The sequence below is a fragment of the Arachis ipaensis genome, chromosome B9, assembly GCF_059453495.1.
Source record: "Arachis ipaensis isolate K30076 ecotype BB chromosome B9, ASM5945349v1, whole genome shotgun sequence".
NCBI lineage: Eukaryota > Viridiplantae > Streptophyta > Magnoliopsida > Fabales > Fabaceae > Arachis > Arachis ipaensis.
In genome coordinates, this window is record NC_142444.1 from 100,593,237 (window position 1) to 100,606,751 (window position 13,515).

A 13,515-nucleotide genomic window follows, 5' to 3' on the forward strand; every position below is an offset into this window, starting at 1 on the left:
CAAATCTGAAACCTATGCTATAATCAAACAGGCTCATAACGATAATCAAATTCCAAAATTCCTAACTCATATATGAAATCGAGAATTTGAGAGAAAAAAAGCAGCAAAATTAAGCAAGAAGAAGGAGAAGAAATTCACCAAAAAGCAAAAGTTAATGTCACCGAAAGGTAAAAGTAGGGAAAGCAGAGAAGAATTAAACTCCAAAATCTCTAAATCAGAGTTGAAATCAAGAATTAGAAAAAAAAAAAAAAAGTGGACATCAAGCAAGAAAAAAGAGAAAAACTCACCAAAATACAAAAGATAATGTGGTCGAAATATAAAAGTAGAAAAGACAGATAACAAAGAGATAGCAAATGTGAGTAAACAAATCATAAATTCATAATTAAGAGTGGAGGAGACGGTGGTTTTGGTGCATGTAAACTTTTAGTACATGTACGAGAGTAAAAAGGAATTAATTTTTCAATTTTTAAAATTATGTCTGTATAACGTAAAATATAATAGCTAATTTTACCATACACCTCATCTAACTTCGAGGGAAAATAACATAGATTAGATAAAAGTTAAAATATTGTCGTCCTCCTCAGTCTTGTGTTTATTCGTTCTCCATTGTCACTAACCTCTGCTTCTGACCACACCAATCCCCTATCTCTTTCCCTCTCTGTTCTTCAACTGTGCCTGTGACTGCGATCACACGGAAAAGCTCTTCGCTTAAACCCCAAAATGCCCGAACCAGAAGAATCCCACAACGGAGTCCAACCCGAGCCTAATCCCCAATCACTAACGGACCAAAATCCCAACCCTCAGCCAGAGCCACAATCGAATCCTGAGCCTGTTCCTGTACCTGCAGCACAGGCGCGATCAGAGCCGGAACCTAGATCCGAAGCTGATCCAGCTGTTAACAATGATGCAGATCTCAGTGAAACCGCGATCCGTTCCAACCACACGGTGGATGCCAACCCTCCGGCGCAACCTCAGCTTCGGAAAGACGAAGGGAACCGAACCTTCACCATGAGGGAATTGCTTAACGGATTGAAGAACGAGTCCGAACCTGACAAAGAAGATTCCAATTCTCCCCGCACGTTAGTTCTCTCTCTCTCTCTCTCTCTCTCTCTCGCTGAACATTAGAAATCGAGAAAATGGAGTAAATTACGATTTGTTTAGCGATTTCGCAGTGATGAATGTTTGATTGAAAATTGTCGACCGTGAATTAGTACTTGAAAATACGTACATTTTCAACGTTGAAGAACTACATATGATGTTCAAAATAGAAAATACGTGAAGGAGAAGTTTTTGAGCATTTACTCATATTTAGCTCCTACACTAACTGCTTGTAGTTATTTGAATTATTATTCATATATTGTTGTGGTAAATCTGAATGATAGAAATGGGTTTGAATTTGGGAGTGGTTTCACCTTGCGCAACATGTAATGTGATCTGTAATGCATGATTTGGGAATTTTGCAGTCATCAGAGTCAACAGCAGCAGCAGCAGCAAACACAGCAGAACAACGCTGCAATGGAGTTGATAAACAGTGTTGTAGGTGCTGACGAGGAGGGCCGATCGCGGCAACGGATTCTCACATTTGCTGCCAGGAGGTATTGTCACCTTGCCCGTCTATACAATGAAAAAATGTCACATTGGGAAATTCTATCAAAACTTGGACCCTGCATTGTCGTTTTTTGAGAATTTTTGGAGCTCCATGGCCATAGGGTGCAATTTTTATATGTTTCTTGTGGAAACCTTTATGAGCTTGTAATTTCTTACATGAACTTTGTAGGTATGCTACTGCAATTGAGAGGAATCCAGATGATTATGATGCACTATACAATTGGGCATTGGTGCTTCAGGTCTGAACAGCTGTCTTGATTTATTGTTGTTGTAAAATCAAAGTCAGCTGTTTTTTGAATCACTTATTGAATTTCTGTTTTGTTCTTGGCTTGATTTTAATTTTACTCTTCATTTTAGGTTAGATTATATGCTTTCAATGTGATTGAAGTATTCAGTACAAATTATTCTATCACATTACAATGGTATATAAGTGTGCATTGACATTCCATGCTTTAATCTGATTGAAATATGCATTTTGCATATCCTCATGAAATGGGATTGCAATTGCAGCTTCATATGTGTTGTATGTTAGAAATAAATGGATATCGATTACCATTTTTCCAAGTGCCAGCAGATGTGAGCTTTATTTCCTAAACTGTCCTCTCAATCTTTGTTACGTTGTCATGCAGGAAAGTGCAGATAATGTTAGTCCAGATTCCACTTCACCTTCCAAAGATGCTTTACTTGAGGAAGCTTGTAAAAAGTATGATGAGGCCACTCGCCTTTGCCCCACACTACATGATGTATGTAAGGGTATCCTTATCCTATGAAATGACTTTTTATTTGGGTGGTGCCCAGGAAGAGAAAAATAACTTTTTTTTTTTGGGGGGGGGGGGGGGGGGGGAAGCTAATATTAATAACATAGGCTTGGTACTCAATAACTTTCACTATATAGCATTTTGGCTGATTCCACTGCTTGGACATGTTATCTTGAGGTCACACGACTATTGTCCTGTTATTCCAAGGCTCCCTTTCAATTTCCATTCTAAATAACATGCCATAATTGAATGCCTGTTATTCTATTGAATATTTTGTGAATTTGTGTCAATTTTTACCTAGGATCTGGGTAAGGGTGTAAGTGAGATTAATAGATGGTAGATCTGAACTGGAGTAGTTGAACCTAATGAGCCTGACCCATAGATGATACTTTGTACATAAATTAGTCTGGCCACGATAATATTCAAATAACACACACGACATATATGTGAAGGTTACAAAATATCATGCTTATATAATTAAATTTACTTCGAATATTTTATTCAGATATTGCCTATTAACAACTTGGCCTAACAGTAGAATTCTCAAGCTCGGCTCATTTATTAAATAAGCTTCTGTCCTATTAGGTTAGTTAATTATGTGGGATGAACTAGTCGGCCTGTAGTGAGTGAAGACTTTGCATCTCAATAAAAACATGTCTTGCTAGACCGCTGGATCTGTGTTTACTATCATCCTCTGAGCCGTGACCCTTGTTAAAAGAAAAGTAAAATGCATTGCACTGTTGGTACATTACCATTTCTTTTTTCCATTGCATTCCTTTTTCTGGGTTCTATCAGTCCACAATTCCCTATGTACATTGCGTTACTAGGCATGCTTTCACAACTAGCATTATCCCTATGTTGGAGGCAGTAGCCATGTAGCTAATCCATTTGCACGATGAATGCTGACTTAAATGTAGTGATGCTCGAGTTGTCCTCGTCATGTGTCTATTGATGTGATAGGAAAACCCAAATATGTGCCTCTTTGCAAATAAGTATGCTTGTAATTGGATACTGTAATTATAATACTGTGAACAAAATGAGTGTCTATAATTTACAATTTTTTCCCTCTATCAAACTTTAGGCTTTCTACAATTGGGCTATAGCAATCTCTGATCGGGCAAAAATGCGTGGTCGCACAAAGGAAGCTGAAGAACTATGGAAACAGGTCAGCAAAAATATGGTTCTTGGCAGCTCTTGCTCTTGTAGATTGTAAATTTGTTGATGGATACTGCATAATGCTGGATTCAGAATTCATAGTGAAAATAAATGGACTAATTTTTCACATTTGAATTTATAGTTGTCTTGTTAACTGTTAGTTGATATAGAGGCTTAGCATCACACATCATGATTATTGTAAAATTGAAATTTGCATTTCCCAGGCAACACGGAACTACGAAAAAGCAGTCCAGCTCAACTGGAACAGCCCTCAGGTTCATTTCATTATTTCTAAAACTTTGTCCCTTTGTACTGTGATTTCTCGTTGAGTTAAACCATTTCAAAAAAGTTATTTTTTACATGCTTCCTTAAACAAATATTTATTTTTAATTGTATTTTATATAAAAAAGGTTTCCTTTCCTTATCCTGTATTTGTTTGATTCCTGCAACTTCTAAATTTCTTTTCAAGAATTCTCATTTGCATACTGACATCCTACTAGTTGTTATTGACTCTCTTGAAATCTATTTCAGGCACTTAACAACTGGGGACTTGCCCTTCAGGTATATTTGATTTACTTGTATGCAAACTTTTTTATTTCATACAAAAGGCATAAGAAAGCAATGAGTCTGTATTAAGATTGCATGCTTCTTACTGCATTTTTGGGTAGTGCTTCTGGGGCAATGATTTATAGTAGAACTTTTGTTGAAGCAAAAAACTTGAGCTTCTTGGAAAAGATATTAAAGAAACTGTTTTCACCTTCCTGGGAGCCGAACACTTGAATTTCTCCTGAAAGGCCTTGTTTATGCCAAAAGCACTTCTTGACTCGTAAACAAATCTCATCTTCAAGTGCTGCTAGTTATCAATTTAAGTAAATTTAGGGGAGTCACATCTTTTATTAATCCTTAGCTAAGAAGGTTATCCGTACATACACGTAGCACACTCCAGATATATTAAACCAGAGTCTTATTTCATAATTAGCTTATTCTACTGTTTCTTTATTTTGTTAAGTAATAGTCATTACATTATATCACTGATTGTGTAACTATGTCACTAAAATTTATTATTCTATAGTAAATAACCACCCAGGCTTTCCTCATTTTATTTCTTTGATAAAATGAACTTAATTAAATAAAACAAGACATTGCTATCAATCTTGATATATGAATTATATTTTTTCTGTATTGGAGTTCTAACTTATTTTCTTTGTGCTTTGGATTTTTTTTTTCCCCAATATAGGAACTTAGTGCCATTGTTCCAGTTCGAGAAAAGCAAAAGATTGTAAGAACTGCTATCAGCAAGGTACAAAAGTTGTAGGAGCATACCAGATAGAATTTGCAAACCAGTGCTTTACATTTACTATGTCCTTTAGCATATAACTTATTCTCTCTTCCACTTTTTAACTTTCCAATATTCTTCAATGCAGTTCCGTGCAGCTATTCAATTACAATTTGATTTCCATCGGGCAATTTACAATCTCGGAACTGTTCTGGTCATAATGCTTCTCCATTTTACTTATATATCGTGCAATTGTGCTTTGTTTTACTTTGTGTGCATGTAACAGTATTATGAGTATAGAATTCACTTTCCTTTTTTTCTATCTTTGCAGTATGGTTTAGCCGAGGACACCTTAAGAACTGGGGGATCCGCGAATGCTCAAGAAGTTTCACCTAATGAATTGTACAGCCAATCTGCAATATATATTGCAGCTGCTCATGCATTGAAACCAAATTATTCAGTAAGATGCCCTATCACCTTCATTTAAAATTCCTATTGGTTGCATCAATTTCTCGGAATAGACTTGCTCTTTCTTCTACTTAACATTGCCTTTTTAATCCATCCTTCTATTGTTGCTTCCTTTACTTAATATCCTCCCACTTTTTCGTCATACAATCAGCCTATTTTTGTATTTTTGGGATCTGACAGGTTTATAGCAGTGCCTTGCGGTTGGTGCGATCTATGGTGAGTAATATACCCCTTTGATCTTTCTGAATTATGTTCAGTTAAGTAAAACACTCTACTGTATTATATCACATTCCCTTCACCGGTATTTAAAGTAGGTCATCCTCTTCCAGTTAGAACCTAGCTTATCTGCCATCTAAATCAACATGCAGTATGCATTATCCTGTAGCTATTGTAGTCATTACTACTATGTAAATGTGAGCATTAGATGACGGGAACATTTTTATACTAACCTTGATGGAATTCAATTTTCCACAGCTACCGCTACCACATCTTAAAATTGGATATTTAACGGCACCTCCCGCGGGGAGATCACTTGCACCTCATAATGACTGGAAACGATCAGAATTTATTTTGGATCACGAAAGGCTTCAACAGGTAAGAAGTCTGGCTAATCAAGTGAAAGCTTTTCAGAGGCTAATATCAAATTTTTTCAAAATCATTGGCAAACTTCTAGGCTCTAGTGTCTCAGACACAAATTTGCAATCAAATAACTTACCCACTACCATTTATTCAGGTGCCCAAAGGCGAACAGAGACAAGTGCCTCAAACTCTCGCAGGCAGATCCACAGATGCAGCAAATGGAGATAAAAAGACAATCAAAGTAGATATAGCAGATATTGTTTCAGTATCAGCTTGTGCTGACCTAACCTTACCACCTGGTGCAGGCCTCTGCATCGATACAATTCACGAACCTGTTTACCTGGTAAGCAACATTCAGCCGACCTGATTCTGCCTTGTCACACAGTTTTTGCCGCATCTTTCTATACACTTGTCAGCTTATTTCTATCCCCTCTCTCACCATGAAGTCATTAACATAATTTTAGCATTGTTATTGTTTTTGCCAAATCCAAATTTTGATAAATTTCTCAAGGCTTGGTGAAATCTTTGAAATGTGCTTAATCTGAAGCCTGCATCAGAATCCCTTTAGCTAAGAAAAATGCAGCTCTAATTTTTGTTCTCAATTCTTGGATTACCAAGGTTGCTGACTCGTGGGAATCGTTAGATGGATGGCTCGACGCAGTTCGTTTAGTATACACAATTTATGTACGGGGCAAAAGTGATGTGCTGGCTGGAATTATAGCGGGATAAATGTGAAATTTGATTTGTTAAACTCTCAGATTTGATAGCCATTTTTTTTTGGGTACTTTTCTCTGCAAACTTGTGTATAACAACAACAATGTATGAACGTTTTTTTGTACAACTGAGAAATCTGAGTTAACTGATTAGCCGGATCACTCAACATTCTAGTTTTTGGCAATAAATATTCTACAAGGATTAGAACTTATGATATCAATTCCTTAATGGGGTTTCTTATCGAGTATTTTCCAACTCAGGCTACCTTGCCTCATCAAACCTGAAAGACACTCAAAATCGCAAACCACAATCAACAACCGCAGGTGCTCGGGTATCAGTCAACAATAAATTCGAAGAAACTACTAAAATTAACTCATAAAAATCCCTGACATTAACGCAAAGAGTTTCTCCGTCACGATCAAATTAACCCATTTTTATAACATTTTTTAATGGAGGTTAATGTTCGTTTGGACTCTTTCCGTAAATTTTTTTTTGTGAAATCGGACAAATAAATTAAGTTTATAAAATATAAAATCATAACAAAATTTAAATTGTAAAATTCTCAAATCTAGATAGAAATTTAGTAAAATAGATTAATTCATCTAAAATTATAATATCAAAAAATTTAAGAGTTAAATTGAGATTTTAGACCAACAAATTTAAGAGGACCATACTTATATTAGTAACTCAACGTTAACATTGGACCAACTTTTTGCTGTTTCATTTGGTGTTCTTTGGTTGGAGTTGGAAGTTGGAATGAGTGAGAGTGGGAGTGCAAGTAGTTTGGTAGCAGAGACTGTGTGGAAGGAAATCGAATCTACACGCACAGGTTAACCGCTTCCTTCTCTCTCTCTCTCTCTCTCTCTCTCTCTCTCTCTCTCATGAATTGACCTTGCGTTCGTTTGATTAATGGTTGGAAGTTGAACTTTGAAAAACAGTGAGCGATGACCAACTTTGGACGTAAGTAATTGAATTCATTCAATTTCTCTTGTCAATTAAGTGTTGTGTTTGAAAAGATTGCGAAACCCTCATGCTCACAGATTGCATTTTATATTTGGGAAGAACATGGAGGGAGCCGCAAGAATCGTGGATCAAAGAGGCGTTAGCAGGATATCTGGGAATCCAAGTGGGAGGTTCGTCTTTCAGGTTACAGGGGAATCCCCAAGGAAGAAAGATCACTATCTCTGTTTTCCTCATCACTTCTGCGCCTGCTATTCTTTCTTCTACGATGTTCTCAACAGACGCCAACAACTCTCTGTAAGCATTTTCATTTCCCGCTTCTTTTTAATTCCATTGCTTCTTCTTGGAGTATGTTAGGATAGGTAAGAAAGAGCAGTAGAGAAGAGGTTTGTGTATTAGAATTGTGTTTTGGAATTGTGTAGGATACAAGATTCAAAGTATTTATAGATGTGATTATTGACTACTATTATAAATGCTAAGCTACTAACAACCAACATCATCAATACTTAAGCTACTATCTACTATCTACTAACAACCAACCACAAAGAATAAATACTTATAAGCTTCTAATTCTAATATTCTAATATTCTCTAATAGAGTATATGTTTCAATGTATTTGTCCTCAGTGTAAGCATCAAATAGCTGCAAGACTTGCTGCGTCATTGGGAGCTTATGTCGAATTGAATGTCTCCGATGAGGAGCTCGCTCTCTTGCTTTCCAAAATATAGATACATCATACATACATAGATACATAGCCCTTGTTTTCTTTATTTTTAGGGTAAGAAAATTTATTGTGGGGCAAGCAAGGAACATCTCATTTTTAGATTAGTTAAATTGTCAAGATGTATGTGTGCCTCGTGGACGAGAGTTTTGTTTTGATCTAAGTATCTCTCATTATTTCAATATTTGCTCGCTGATACTTGTTTACATTTTTGGTTGGGGTGTTGGGATGCACTTGCAAGAGATGGGTGCAAGATACAGGCCTTATTTTTGTCATTGAATTCACAGAATTGTGTATTACACAGTTTTCTGGTGCCAACCGTAATAGCTGACCCAAATGTGTTGCATCCCATGTTTGGTGTGAGCATCGGAAACTGCTATCTAATTCCTATGGCACTAGAAAGCCTGAGTGATATATGTATTCATTGCTTGATACTGATTGAGTTCTAGGAAGGGACAAATTTCATGCAAATTGGAGGATTGATCCTTGCAAGAGCAAGAATGGCTGCAGGAAGAGTCCAAAGTCCCTCCCCACAAATTAGTCCAGAAGCAGCTGCCGGAACCATCAACTTTGCCTTCTTGTCGTTAATCTTGTGCCACAAGAACACAATCACAGTTCCCATGAACATGTCAATTGCAAAGTATGCCCCAACTAGGAATGGCACTGCCATTACCATTGGTAATGGCATCCATTTTGCTATCTTTTTAGGCGAGTGATCCCTCACTACGTTTACTGCCACAGCAAAAGCAAAGAATGCATAGCAAAGCTGCAAGCAATGATGAGGCAATGCTGAGAAGCCTTCAACACCTATAACTGCCATGTTTCGGTATATCAGTGCATAAGGAGCCTTGAATTCTCCATTAGGGTCTCCCACATTGAATGCCTTGTAGTACAAGAAGAAGCTCAGAGGAGCTGTTACACATCCCATTGCAATGCCAATTACTTGGCACATGAACATTGCTCTGGGAGAGGTTAAGGTGTAATGAGCAGTTTTGAAATCTTGCATCAGAATGCAAGAAACTGAAACCACTGATTTAATCACACCACAACCCACCAGTCCCGCCACAACACCATTTTCTTTCCCGCTCAAAGCTGCCATCATAAAGAGTGCAACTTTGCCATAGTTATACGCCATGTTTATGTCTGTGAGACCAGCTCCAAAAGCATTACAGAAGGCAAGAGCTGGAGCGAAAATGTAAGCAACCACGACAAAGTACCATTTGAGCTGGGGAAACATAAGCGGGATCAAAATTGTCGAAATGACTGTGAAAACAAGGTATCCAACTATTCCAATCCACATGGGAATGTTCTCCTTGAGGAACAACTCAGTCTGTTTAATGTTTCCATTTGGATACCCTTGCTGCTCAGCTGCTACTGCTGCAGTGAGAAAAAGACCTCAACATTAGATATCATATCTTAGTCTTTAGATGTTATATGAGGAAAAAGAGGAGGGCAAGCATATAGGTGTAAACGGATTAGTTTGACACTTACCGTTCTTTTGGTTCCGATCGTTATAGTGCTTCATCTTGTCAATTATGCCATTAACTGTGGCAACTAAAATCTTGGTGAAGTTGTATATGCCATCACCCAGGATTAGAGCAATTGACAGAAAAACCTTATAGCCATATAAGCCCTTCATGTTGGTTTCTTCTAGATTATCAGGGTACCATTGTCCTTTAAGCTTACCAACTAAAGGGTACATGACCCCATATGAGAGCACAGCTCCAAGGAGCAAAGACACATTGACGAGGTGAGAACAAATCATTCCTGCTCCCACATAAGTCATGCTGAAATCAAAGTAGAATCTGCAAAGTCAAAACGATAAGATTAGTAACATCTTGAGTGGAAGTGGAATGTTTCTTTCCAAAGAAATTGGTACATGTTTGATGACAAATCCTACGTTTGCTTCCACGCTTGCAATCCAAAGGTAGGGAACTGTTCAAATCCACAGTCTTTTATCCCTGAGAAGAACCACTTAAATAAACCCCATAAGAAACTGATGGAAAAATATTTCATGAACCCCCTCACTTGCTTCCTGCAATGTTACAATAAGAATCAAATCATTGCCCTAGATTTGTTCAAAATTTATTACTCTCTGTTTATTAATAACTGAAAAAGTGAGAAAATTAGTACACCCAGAAATTAATGTATCTGGATACAAATTATGTCTAGATTTATCACAGATTTTGATGTACTAATTTTCTCATTCCATCAGTTATTATTAGAAGTAACACTAAATTCCAGATATGTGTTCCATACTTGGCCATTTTGTCACCCTGGGTATGAAAACCATTGATTAGAACAGCTGTTGCTAACCCACTTGGATATGTTAATTGAAGATCAACTATCATGATCTGCATCAAAGGGGAAAAATTGCAGTAAGCCCCTGAGTAATTTTTCATCTGTCTCTTGATGACTGGGATGAGTTTTAAATATAACTAAACTTCGGCATACTAGACCAGTTAGGCATATATATGAATAGAGAGGGGCAGGATATAAACCATAAAATGTATTAAATTCATAATTCAAAATACTCAACCATGCCGTTAAGTAGTCTTGAAATTTGAATGATGTGCAAGTAATCCAAAATGAAGTATAGAACTAAATATATAAGATAAGGAGAATTCGAATGTTGAAAGGATGCAATATTATATAAAATATGGTATTGCGTAACTCACTCATACCTTTCTGAGTGGGATCAAGACAAAAAGGCCAACAAAGCAAACCACAAAAAGGAAGCCAGTCATCCAACCAAATCCAGGTTCTTTAATGGCACCTGGACTGTTACCCGGAGTTCCCACCCCAGACAACTCATAAGTCTTCCTGTTTAATCCCAGTAGATAAGAAGCAAATCCTCCTGCAACATACACACATACATAGATCAAAATTTGACAGGAAATTATATAATCATAAAAATTTGATGAAGCTTTTTAAGTTGGCGGTTAAAAACCTAACACAAGCCTCTTCTTTCATCTTGTGATGTGAAGCTTTGCACAAAAGTTTAACATAGGTAGAGTTTTGACTAGAAATTACATAAGCAGAGGAAATTCATTAAATAATATGGAGGAGTTTTTTATATGCATAGTTGGTTCCAAACCCAGAAAAAGAATAAGGTTGTTTTAGGCTATTGACGTAGAAAATTGTCAAACCTTTGTGACATGGATATAGATAGATTCCAAAATGAATAGTAGGCTCTTACCTCCAATAGCAATGCTATAGCATGCAACAGCACAAGTCTGTATGATGGTGTTCTCTTGGCGGCTGAAGGGCTTCGACACAAAGCCAGCCTTTTGGAGAACCTTCGTCCAGCTGCGGACAAACACAAAAGCAAGGAGTGCAGCAGAGACATTCAGGTTGGGAACCATGCCAGTTGTGAGGTTGAGCTTCATGACTATTATGCTGTACATTATTCCAATCATCATGCTCACAAGCAACCCTCTCAGTGTTATCTGATCACTCCATTTCTGAGGCTGCAACTCAGCACCACCTTGCAGCTGAAGCTGGTCCTCCAAGTCATGGTCCCTGGCGATTTCGAGTTTGTTCTCTTCTCCTTCTTCCATTTTCATTGCACTTGATGGGGAAAACATCATCTCTAGTCCTAGCTATATGGCCTAGTACAAACTTCAAATATCAGAGGTAAACTCAGGTTAGTGAAATACAATAGGTCCATAGATTTTATTTTATTTTTAATATATTATTGTTGTGTTGTTGGCGTAATGCCATAGAGAAAGTACTGAAAAACAACGGAATAGAATAGTGTAGTAGCTTACATCTTACCCTGATGATTTGGTTGGTTCTCTATTAGCCTTGCTTTCTGAATACACCATTAAAGAACTAATAAGATGATTTTTATCTGTAAGAGGCACAGCTACTGCGTGGATTTTGTGTGGTGTTTGTACATATATAGAGCTTTGTTAACTAAGTAATAGGACACGCGGTAACTTTCTATGACTAGCTGTAGCACAATATAATAATGCTGATTCTTGGCCTTTGTTCTGCAGAAAGAAATCTACAGATAACGAGAAATATAAACTTATGTAAAGAATAAGATAGATATAGAGACAATTTTTTTCTAATTTTTTGTTCACTCAAATAGAAAAGTGAAAAAATGAATAAAGACTTAATATTGTCTTTGTATTTTGTCCATTCTAACAAGGACAATTTTATGACAAGAGAGTTTTTGTGTGAAAAGAATGAAGATGGGTATATAATCAATTTTAAAAAATCACATTTTTTTGATAGATATCTAACTATCTATCGAAGAGAATCTTCATCTCTTCACTATAGCATACGCCACTTAAACTTGTTTTATTTTTATTTTTTTGTGTATATATATATGGAAAATAATAATTAAAAATGTGTTGGATTTGGTGGATGTTTGAACAAGTTGTAGTCAACTTGGTCCCTTGATGGTTTATATAGTTGGCTTGTGGTTGAAACTTCAACGGAATAATTGAATCCAATAATTAACCTGACAGGGCTTAGCTCAGCTACAATATGCACAACTAGACTTTTCAACTTCTTTTGATGCTAAGAATTTAGAAGTCCTTGTAGCACTTTGAGAGGGAAAAAAATCAAGGGTTATTCTAAAAACTGAAACCCTGTCCCAAAGAAAAAAAAATTATTCTACCACATTCAGAATCGGAATATGTAAATATATACTTGTACAGGCACACGCACATATAAAGATGTCACTTCTTTCCACATACCAGAGAATTTCCCAGAAAGAATTTGATGCACATGCAAAAGTGGATGTTAGAATCAGCAAGGAGCTAAGTTAGCGAAAGATGTCACTTCTTTCCACCTTCATTCTTTATTGGTTTGACTAGTTTCACCATCCTATTGACTTGCCTACCCTTTTTTTGGAATGGTAATTTTTTTCATATTTTTTTATTGTTACGGTTTATTTCATAGATTGAGTCCAAAACAATGATCGGTTCAAGAATGCCCTTTCTAGGACTGTCGTTCCATAAAGAATGTAACTTGAATTATATTTGCATAGAATCTTGCGCATGTTTTGCATAGATTTGATCTCCAAACACTAAAAATAAAAGGCTTAACACATGCTTAAAGTATATTATCTCCCATAATTCTTGTCTCTTAGACAAATATTCATTTAATTGTCAGGTCCCTTATAAGTTATAAGTACATACTTATTGCCATGGAGATGCTAACCCGGCAATAAGAGTATACTTCTATAAAGTATGGATATTTTGTTGAGTTGTCGTGTCTATATATAGACACATTTTAGACACGACACTCATCGATAATCGTCC

General features: G+C 36.6%; 3 protein-coding genes across 8 annotated transcripts; 2 read left to right on the forward strand and 1 right to left on the reverse strand.

Moving 5' to 3' along the window:
- The first annotated feature begins 370 nt into the window (after positions 1–370).
- Positions 371–6,769, forward strand: LOC107618270 (Tetratricopeptide repeat (TPR)-like superfamily protein). The gene is made up of 14 exons (XM_021111341.2): positions 371–1,079; positions 1,464–1,595; positions 1,778–1,847; positions 2,238–2,351; positions 3,448–3,531; positions 3,746–3,796; positions 4,053–4,082; positions 4,759–4,821; positions 4,946–5,011; positions 5,129–5,257; positions 5,446–5,481; positions 5,740–5,859; positions 5,999–6,187; positions 6,463–6,769. Exons 1-14 carry the CDS (start codon positions 721–723, stop codon positions 6,571–6,573), a joined length of 1,554 nt encoding a protein of 517 aa, XP_020967000.1. The 5' UTR covers positions 371–720; the 3' UTR covers positions 6,574–6,769.
- A 468-nt stretch (positions 6,770–7,237) lies between these two features.
- Positions 7,238–8,423, forward strand: SSN2 (zinc finger SWIM domain protein). Of its 2 annotated transcripts, none has more exons than XM_088498078.1 (4): positions 7,238–7,387; positions 7,497–7,518; positions 7,599–7,815; positions 8,116–8,310. In XM_088498078.1, the coding sequence occupies exons 1-4, from the start codon at positions 7,315–7,317 to the stop codon at positions 8,158–8,160; spliced, it is 357 nt and encodes a 118-aa protein (XP_088354204.1). In that variant the 5' UTR covers positions 7,238–7,314; the 3' UTR covers positions 8,161–8,310. The 2 variants fall into 2 exon arrangements, with proteins under 2 accessions (XP_088354204.1, XP_016175273.1); XM_016319787.3 differs by having other exon boundaries at positions 7,246–7,387; positions 8,145–8,423.
- Positions 8,387–12,449, reverse strand: LOC107617914 (metal-nicotianamine transporter YSL1). 5 transcript variants are annotated; one of them, XM_088498077.1, is made up of 7 exons: positions 12,010–12,449; positions 11,439–11,860; positions 10,924–11,096; positions 10,499–10,593; positions 10,140–10,274; positions 9,731–10,044; positions 8,387–9,616 (listed from the first exon to the last, which is right to left on the reverse strand). In XM_088498077.1, the coding sequence occupies exons 2-7, from the start codon at positions 11,827–11,829 to the stop codon at positions 8,685–8,687; spliced, it is 2,040 nt and encodes a 679-aa protein (XP_088354203.1). In that variant the 5' UTR covers positions 11,830–11,860; positions 12,010–12,449; the 3' UTR covers positions 8,387–8,684. The 5 variants fall into 5 exon arrangements, with proteins under 5 accessions (XP_088354203.1, XP_088354202.1, XP_088354200.1 ...); XM_088498076.1 differs by having other exon boundaries at positions 8,387–9,613; positions 12,017–12,157; XM_088498074.1 differs by having other exon boundaries at positions 12,017–12,157.
- Positions 12,450–13,515: the final 1,066 nt, after the last annotated feature.